The sequence below is a fragment of the Zophobas morio genome, unplaced genomic scaffold (genome assembly GCF_036711695.1).
Source record: "Zophobas morio isolate AGI-343-1 ecotype UQ-CSIRO unplaced genomic scaffold, CSIRO_AGI_Zmor_V1 ptg000148l, whole genome shotgun sequence".
Taxonomy (NCBI): Eukaryota; Metazoa; Arthropoda; class Insecta; order Coleoptera; family Tenebrionidae; genus Zophobas; species Zophobas morio.
The window spans coordinates 42149-50653 of record NW_026972252.1 but is presented as its reverse complement, the minus strand read 5'-3'; the positions used below and the strand labels follow the sequence as shown (position 1 = coordinate 50653).

The 8505-nt window shown below is 34.2% G+C and overlaps 2 protein-coding genes across 11 annotated transcripts; one reads left to right on the top strand and one right to left on the bottom strand.

The window, feature by feature from the left end:
* Nucleotides 1-354: 354 nt before the first annotated feature.
* Nucleotides 355-4504, top strand: LOC135145433 (queuine tRNA-ribosyltransferase accessory subunit 2-like). 10 transcript variants are annotated; one of them, XM_064077539.1, is made up of 14 exons: nt 355-478; nt 529-690; nt 762-831; nt 883-987; nt 1125-1236; nt 1287-1348; nt 1410-1503; nt 1558-1637; nt 2145-2196; nt 2265-2313; nt 2368-2428; nt 2489-2592; nt 2648-2710; nt 4379-4504. In XM_064077539.1, the coding sequence occupies exons 1-14, from the start codon at nt 381-383 to the stop codon at nt 4482-4484; spliced, it is 1218 nt and encodes a 405-aa protein (XP_063933609.1). In that variant the 5' UTR covers nt 355-380; the 3' UTR covers nt 4485-4504. The 10 variants fall into 10 exon arrangements, with proteins under 10 accessions (XP_063933609.1, XP_063933607.1, XP_063933610.1 ...); XM_064077537.1 differs by having other exon boundaries at nt 2368-2440; XM_064077540.1 differs by adding an exon at nt 4223-4287 and having other exon boundaries at nt 2265-2440; nt 4379-4420.
* A 95-nt stretch (nt 4505-4599) lies between these two features.
* Nucleotides 4600-6450, bottom strand: LOC135145411 (CMP-sialic acid transporter-like). The gene is made up of 4 exons (XM_064077506.1): nt 6393-6450; nt 4949-5805; nt 4809-4870; nt 4600-4633 (listed from the first exon to the last, which is right to left on the bottom strand). Exons 1-4 carry the CDS (start codon nt 6448-6450, stop codon nt 4600-4602), a joined length of 1011 nt encoding a protein of 336 aa, XP_063933576.1.
* Nucleotides 6451-8505: the final 2055 nt, after the last annotated feature.

The following is an 8505-nucleotide window of genomic DNA, read 5'->3' as shown; positions in this document are numbered from 1 at the left end:
CCCTTTGCATATGCACTAAACAAGGACTGATGAACTAGCATAAACTTAGATATTTCGGACACACGCGTCCTAAATTTTAATTATAACTATACCTAATTTTTCGCTGTCATATAGATATTGATTGTTCCTCTGAGCGGCCTTATTTATAATTATTTCCACCTGAAGTTACTTTTATTATCTGCATTAAGAAGTTTAAAGGTTCACCGTAAACTAAAAAACCCTTTACGCACTCGCTTTTTTATTATTAAAATAATGTCAATTACTTGCAAGATTATCTCTAGATAAAATTTGTATCCCAGGTGCGGTTTATATTGTAATTATAGAGAGGGCGCCCAAGGCTTAGTTATTAATCAAAAATAATTTCTCTCACTAAACAAATCATGACACATGTGAAGTGGAGTAAGCATATCAATTCCGAGGTTTGTGATGCTGTTTTTCCTTTGTCGTGCTGTGTAATTACGATATCGCCTTTGGGAAAGTAATCTTTTGTTTCATGTTTGTAACTCAATCCTCTGCATCGTCTCCTAGACCGAGAATCGGAACGTTAACCCTTGGGAGAAGTTTACAGTCCCTGAATACACCATGTTTTCTTGTTTACACTTCTCACGGGGCACCTCCTTATACAACCTTAGATAACTTACGTACTATAAATCCAAAACTTACCGCTGTTCAGCTTTGCTTGGCTACTTTGTAACTTATTTTGTTTACTTACATAGAATTTTACTTATACAATATTATAACAATTTTTATAACTTCTAAAGATTCGATATCTTGATTACTTCTGCTTCCAACTACCCTATATCCTCATTTCGCAAGTTCTTTGGACTAGAGGCGCCGTATAATATTAATTCTTGTTAGCCGATTTTTTAAATTTAAAATTAGGGGTTTTTACTTTTTTTTACACTGAGCGACCCAATGCTAGTACTTCCAGAGCATTTTAATACAAAAAAACATATTAAAATTAATAGCGTCAACGGCCGAACTAAGGTTTTTGCTGAAACTTTAATCTTTGCATTTAACTTTTCGCTTTTATTTTACGTTAAGGGAGGAAGGGGGGTTCAATAACCTACACTTTAGAAATAACTTTAGCTCTAATTAAAGGGCAGAACTTATTTTTATTATAGATAAGTTCTCGTGTTTATATGAAACTAGTGGAAGAACTAAATCCGGATGTCTTCTGCCCGCTTATTGATAATATCCCTTTACATTGCCCTAAATATAAAGATAAGGAGGCCGGTTCGGCATTTTATTAAAGAGTATATTGCTTTTATTAATAAAAATATTAGTTAATAGGACTTTAATGCTTCTTGATGATTGTATCCTTGCTATGAAAGACCACCCTGATCTCGTAAGCTTTTTTTTTGGCCACGCTCTTTGTTTGTTTTGAATAATCTGAAATCTGTTTGTAGCAAAGCAGTGCCTTATTTGGAGTTATTCAAGGAAACAGTTCTATCGAAGGGAGGCGAAGATCTGCTTATGAAACTTCAAAAAGAGATGTTGACGGTTTCTTTAAACAGTCTACACCGTCTATATTCTTGTGAACCCCTTTTTTTATAGGATTTTTACTTGAAAATTTTGGTTCGCATCTTAAACGTGATGTTTTTAGAACCCTTCTCTCTACCGTCGTGGTGATTTATGTATCCAATCTCTCTAAAGCTTTAGTCTACTATCAGAAGTTTTTCAATTTTGCTTTTTATAGTAGCTAAAAGTAAATAACTTTGTGATAATTAAGGTTCGTTCATAGCGATATATTCTGTTCCTTATAATTATTTTAAATTTAGTCGACTATTTAACTATAAACTTTATATCCGACTCTTTGAATTTTTACTTTGTGCTTTCAAATGTTTATCGGGTTTATAAAGACTTAGACTGCGTTTCGACTCTTAAGTGAAAGTTTCATCATTATCTGAGTAGTTACCTGTCTAAAAAGTTATCAGTTTATTTACTCCTGTGTGATAGGCTTACTTTATGGTACTTTTAAGTTACTACACTTGGTTTACGCAAGGAACTTAACAATTATCAATACTCTTTCTTACAGAAAAGGTGTACTACTATATTCAAAGTGTGACATGTAAAGTTTAAACTATTTTTATTTTTCTATTTTAATTTTATTATTTAAAAAATAAACTTTTCCATCTATTTAGCATGAACTTTCTGCGGAGAAGCCCCGCATGATCAGTACGTTTGGGATTCCGGGTGATTTACCTGGAGTTATATTAACTTTGCGTTCTCGTTATTTTTTTTTATCTTTATTTTGACGACAGAACTTGTTTTGGACGCTGTTGAGTTTGGAATTGATATATTTGACGGCACGTATGTACCGTGCCGTCTTGTTATATTATTTTTGCAACTTTTGTTGAATCTAAGGTACCCCCTTCTGATGGCTGAGGACGGTAACGCCCTAACTTTTTACATACCGGGTCACTCGGTTTGCCGAATGGTCAATACTATAGCGCTAATATTGCTTAACTTATGTGATAATTAATAGACAATCTCTAAGGCAAAGCACATAAGCCTGTGGGATGACATCTTCCTTGACGATGTAAACCCTCTTTGCCCTGGTTGTTCCTGTATGGCCTGCACTGATTATTCGTAATACGTGCTTAGTTTGCAAGGCTACTAGCGTTTAGGGTTTTCTATAATGTAGAAGGTCCTATGTGCATCACCTGCTTTCCACTCATGAAATGCTGGCTAAAGTCCTTCTTACCCTGTGAGTTCTTTTTTTAATTTCCTATACAAAGATTAGAGATTTTGTTTATTTGTCTGTGTAGTCCAACTCAGCCTGTTTGTATATTTCGCCATCTTTATGATAAATAGCACTTTTGCCCTGCAAAATTATTACTAATAAAAGGCTTGACGAGAAAGAAGCGGGTTATATAGTCGTATTGGCGTATCCAAGAGAAAATCTGTATAGGGGTATATTCTGGGAGGGGTTAAGTACGCAACCCTTTAATATCGAAAAAAAAGAGTCGCGCAGTGGGAATGGAACCCGCGACTTTGATTGCTCTTCAATGCTCTTAACTGCTGAGCTACGACGACAACTTTCGATCTCGGTATGATGGATTTACGTATTCGACCTGTTAGATTGTTTGAGAAACGCTGCTAGCGCTTGCTTCGTTGTTGGACGCTTTTCTTAAGCTTAGCTTCTCTTTTACTCCCCTTCCTATGGAGGCCAACTTTATTAATTCCATTTAAGTCGGGTGTGTTAAAACTCTCCCCTTATGCATTGCACATAATTAACCGTCTGATTTTATAAGATCTCGCAAACAGTTGTTAAATCCGCTTTTTTTTTGATGAGTATTAATTACTTGCTAATCTCATGATGGCTTTCAGTGAACGTGCAGTGTCTTGTTTTCAGGTTTTATAGGGGTTGGGGGGGGGGGAGAGACTAGATTGCACAGAAATTTGGTTTTCTAGTTGTACGTTTCCTGAACTCTCGTGCATTACTAAGACAATTAATTCTTCAATTGATTTACGAAATCGAAAATTAAGTAAACAGATTAAATATTTGTCCACCACTCATGCGTTTGTCCACCACTTATGTTAAATTTAGATTTAAAACTTTTTACAATTGGTGTCACTTGCCAATCGTGGTTAAGACCTGCCTTGCATTCTACTTTATATTAATACTGAACTTAGGATAAGTGTACTAAAAAACTTATAGTTGTTCACATAAAATATTTGTATAACTAAGGCTAAATTTTCGATCCGGATATACCTTAATCTTTATTAACAACAAATTACAAAAAACCAAAAGTTATTATAGAGATGGAAGTGTCTGATATAGCGTTTTTAATTTTGAAGCCATCAGTAACTTCATAAATATTCTGGTGGATAGTGTTGAAAACAGGAGCACATGCTTATCTATATGTTTTTAACCTGTTTTTAATAGAAACTCGTTAAAAAAGTAAAATTTACTTTAGACCGGGTACTTCTTTTTTTTACTCGAAAAGGATAAAACTGGTGGCATAGTAATATTTTGAAAAGCTTCTTCTGAGTATAAATATTAAAAGTTATTAGTAGTTTAGTTATTCTTGCATAACTTAGTCAACTCTTTTCAGCAAACTACACTTGCAGCATTTTAAACTTATCTCATTCAAGAATATGTTTAAGTTACACGGTTTACTAACGAGTCTAACTTAAAACTTGCCAGGCGGTTGCTCTAAGTGTGATAGCTTAATATAACAGTTTTGCTTATATGTATTTGATTAATTGTATAAAGACAAACCGAGCTCTTTCGAAAACTTATTAGCAATATTTAAGCTAAGCTCTTTGTTTAAAATAAAGGTATATATTCTAATATACAGGTTAACTTTAAGACACTTTTTTTGCTATAGCTGTAACCACAATTTTTTTAATAAGTTATTTATATTTACAGGCACAATCTGCAACTTTATGAAAACTTTTTTTGCGCGATTCGATCCTCGATAAAAGCAGAACGTTTTTCTACTTTTAAGGAGACTTTTGAAAAGTTTTATTTATAATTTTTAAAGTGTTAATTAATTATAAGGCTTTGCCATAAATGAGGCTATACGTTAAGATAATTAAACTGGGGAGGCCTACCATTCGATTGTTTTATTAATGTTATTGAGTTATTCATTAGTCGGCTTTTTCGGGATACACTTGAGAGGAGCTGTAAAGCTTACTGCAGTTTATATTATGGTCGAAAACTACCTTTTTTCGTCAAAAAATCGTTTACTTAGTTTCAATTGCTCCATTAACAAAAAATAACTTTTTGCATTTGTAACTATTAATAAGTGTTTTCCCTATTGCTTTGAATTTTTTGTTCTAGCAGCGCGTAAGAATACTCATTTCCTAGTATATTCTCCCCGTTTGCGTTTGATGGAGGCCCTTTATTGCGATATACACTCTGTGTTTGATTTTTATTTGAAAAAACATATATTATTGTTGAGAGAATGATAAGAATCCCACCAAAGACAAAGCTTACTTTAAGGCGTGTGTCGAACATAATAATAGACAAAATAGTAACTGGAATAAAAGATAAGCTATACGCCACATTTTTCATTATGTTATCCAATTTTACGACAACAATAAGAGATAAGATTCCTCCTACAGCTGTTACACAAACTACACCCCAGGCGACATAAGTAAATCCATAAAAAATACCAACCTGACTTGCTGCAGTTCCGTCTTTTACTAGCAACGCAATTAGGCCAAAAGGTATAGACCACAACGCTAACTCCAGCTCAGAAATCCACATATTTTTAGAAACAACTTTTTGCCAGTTATTTTCTAAATTACTACAACCGTTGTCGTCAGAAGTTACCATTAAATCTTCTTTTAAAACGAGGTCGTCTCCGTTGCCTGGGTCCTCTGTCTTAAAAAAATATTCATAATAAACTCCTGCAATGGATGATGTTACACAAGAACCCAGGACGGCTGCTACACCAACTTTTAAATTATCCCTTTCACCAGCTGTTTTCTTTGGGGGCCCACTCCAAGTTATCATAGCAACTCCTAAAATGAGTAAACATTGCGAAAACCACTGGATGGGCGTTATTGTTTTATGAAGGACCAAAACGCTTAGAATGGAAGTAAGTACTAGTTTTAACTGAAACAAAGTTTGAAATTGAGCGCCGTCCATGTTCTCTAAGGCGATAAACGTTAAGTTATCTTGAACAACGTATAAAAATGCAGGTACAGAAAGCTTTATGAAGTTATTAGGCACTTTGGCTATCTCAGAGATAACTTTTTTGCAAACGGACAATTTACCTTTTTCAAATATAATCCATATTATAATGAATGACAAGAAAAGCTTAATAATATCATCTAAAAGAGTTGCCACTGTAGTTAAATAAAGAGTCTCATTATTCATACGAGAATAACGTGTAAGTATAACTTGCACTACAGTTTGGACTAGAAGCGGGAGACATAGAAATACATCTTTAAGCCCCATACTTCGAATTTTAGGTAAACTGCTGATTCCATTATTAAAAAAAAGCGTTTATTAAATTGGAAACATTGAATTACCAATGACTACGAAAGTTTAAAATACCTAATTTGTAAGAACAAGATTTGCATACCATTAATAGTAAAAAGTACTTTTAACAAAACTTAGCGAGTCATACCGGTTAAAGATTGAATCGCTAATTTGCACGCTATATTGTCTTAAAGAAATGTGTACCTACCTAAAGCTTCGTAATAGGGTTGGATACAGTTTTAAAGTAATTAGGTCTTAGTTATATTATGATGTACGTATATGATTAAATATTTCCTAGTAACTACCAGTTAACGGAGCCCTACTCACTATTACATGGAAGCTAGTCAACAAAAAAGGTTTGCAACTGGTAAAATAAAGTCTTAATAGAACAAGTTAACTCGCCTCACTTAAAGTGGTATTAGCTGGTTCCACTAAAGTATAACGTATTTACTATAATCCCTAGGTCTTTTAGACGACTTTGAGGATGGTTGGTGCTGAGATAGTGCCATTGTCATTATTGTACAAACATGAAGCCGAGTTTCCTCATCATTTTACTTAAACAAGCTTTCAACCTTGGAGCTAGATTTAGACAATTAAAATGAGTCTCATACTCTTTCAGGGTAAAACAACTTCCCTAGCAGGTAGAAACTAGTTACTATCTGTTCAACTATGAAAGTAATCTTAATTATCTTTTATCTTTTTAAACATTAAGTGAATTAACGTCGTATTCTCCCTATATATTTGTCTTACTGGGATAAGCAACGAGCAAGCTGCCAAACTAGCGGCTAACTAACTCTTCTATAGGCAATCCAACGAGTAAGAGACGATAAATATATTATTGAGAGGGTTATCAGACGAAGAATGGTTTATGGTTAATGGGTTCGACAGAATAATAAAGTTCTATATTCAAGCTGACTCTGCAAACCTTAATCGAGGGTAAATCTAAAAACAAGACAGAGCAAGGTTAAAGTCTCCCATAGAAAATAAAAAAACAGATCCTGAAGGGAGTGACACATGACCTAACTTAAAGGTAGTTGTTGGTAGTACCTTAGCTTGATAGTACCATTTTCGGTTAACCGAAAGAATCAGGGCTATAATATATATTCAACAAGTTACAGACAACTATGCCACTAGGTCTCTGTTTGAAGTCATCCTGACCATCAAACCCTAACTAATTAGGCACGCTTCTAAAACTTGAGGTTAAGGTTAGATACGAAAGTCGCTTTGGTGAAAATTGAACCCACGACCTTAACTAAGTTCGATGTTTTTACCACTGAGCTAAGGCAACTAAGACAACAACTGTCTATTCCGTTATGATGATTTTAAGTATTTTACCAGGTATCCTGATATTAAATAAAATCTCTTTAAAATAATCGAAATACTCTGAATATCTTGATAGAAGTGACAACTTAGTAACCCACCAAATAATCCTGGTTTTTTAAGTCATGACACAAGCCCTACAATTGTGTTGGGCATTTGAACGAATGGTCGATTGACTATTTTGACTGCCATCGATCTCTGTCATTGTTTTCGTTACTAGAAAAAATTTTTCTACGATAAAGAGTTTCTTCCTCGTGTTAACATTGGTAATTTGGTACTTTCCTGCTCTCAGAAGGCGGTAAGGAGGCAAAGAATGTAAGTATCAATTCTTATAAAATTTATTAGTAGTAAGGCGCCTTATTTTTAGCACAAATAAGTTCATATTCATAGGTTCCCTCAGTAGAATTACACTACGATTTATATTGTTAGAGCTCTTAACTTTTTGAAATATATCCTTAAATCTGGGTTGTACTTATCCTTATCTGTGGTTACTTTTTTACGAGCAAATGAGAACAAAGGATGGTTATCAGGTATCCCAGTAAGTCTACTACTACAATCCTAGAGTCTATAACTTCGTTAGCAATTGAACGGATTTAATTTTAGTTGGGGAAGGATATGCTATAACATTAGTACCGCTTCTTTCAAGCTGTGCTATCTAATTCTACTTTAGTGTAACATAATGAGAAATATCTAAGCAAATGGTAGGGAGGTTCAGTTAGTTTTGTAATTATTTAGGACGTAGCTTTGAGTCATATGTATTTAGAACTACTCCCTTAACATTATGATTTTTCAAGTGGGAGAAGAGTTAATCAACTAAAAAAGTCTACGTGGTTAATGGGACATTATACATCGATTTTCTTTGTGACTTTGAGAATGTAACTCTTAAGTTCAGCAGTAGTAATAGGGGCGCGCAACAAAGCTAACATACTAATAGCCTCCAGTCAATAATTTAATCACCCGTGATCTTTCTATTCCTTTTTAATGTTAGGAAGGACTAAGGCCTCTATATCGAATTTGTAAGTAAGACAACGGCTTAAGTTGAAGAACCTATACCGGTAATCGTCCAACATTGACCTCGGGTCGAACCATCGAACTAATTGAATTAGTCTTTCCCTTAGAGTGACATGGGTTGCTAATTTTAAGAGCTCCATTTTACTATAGCAGGGTACTATGAAAGTCATCATTTGAAGATGCCTGAGTCGAGTTGCCCCAAGCATTTTAGCATTCGTGGTATTTTTATAATC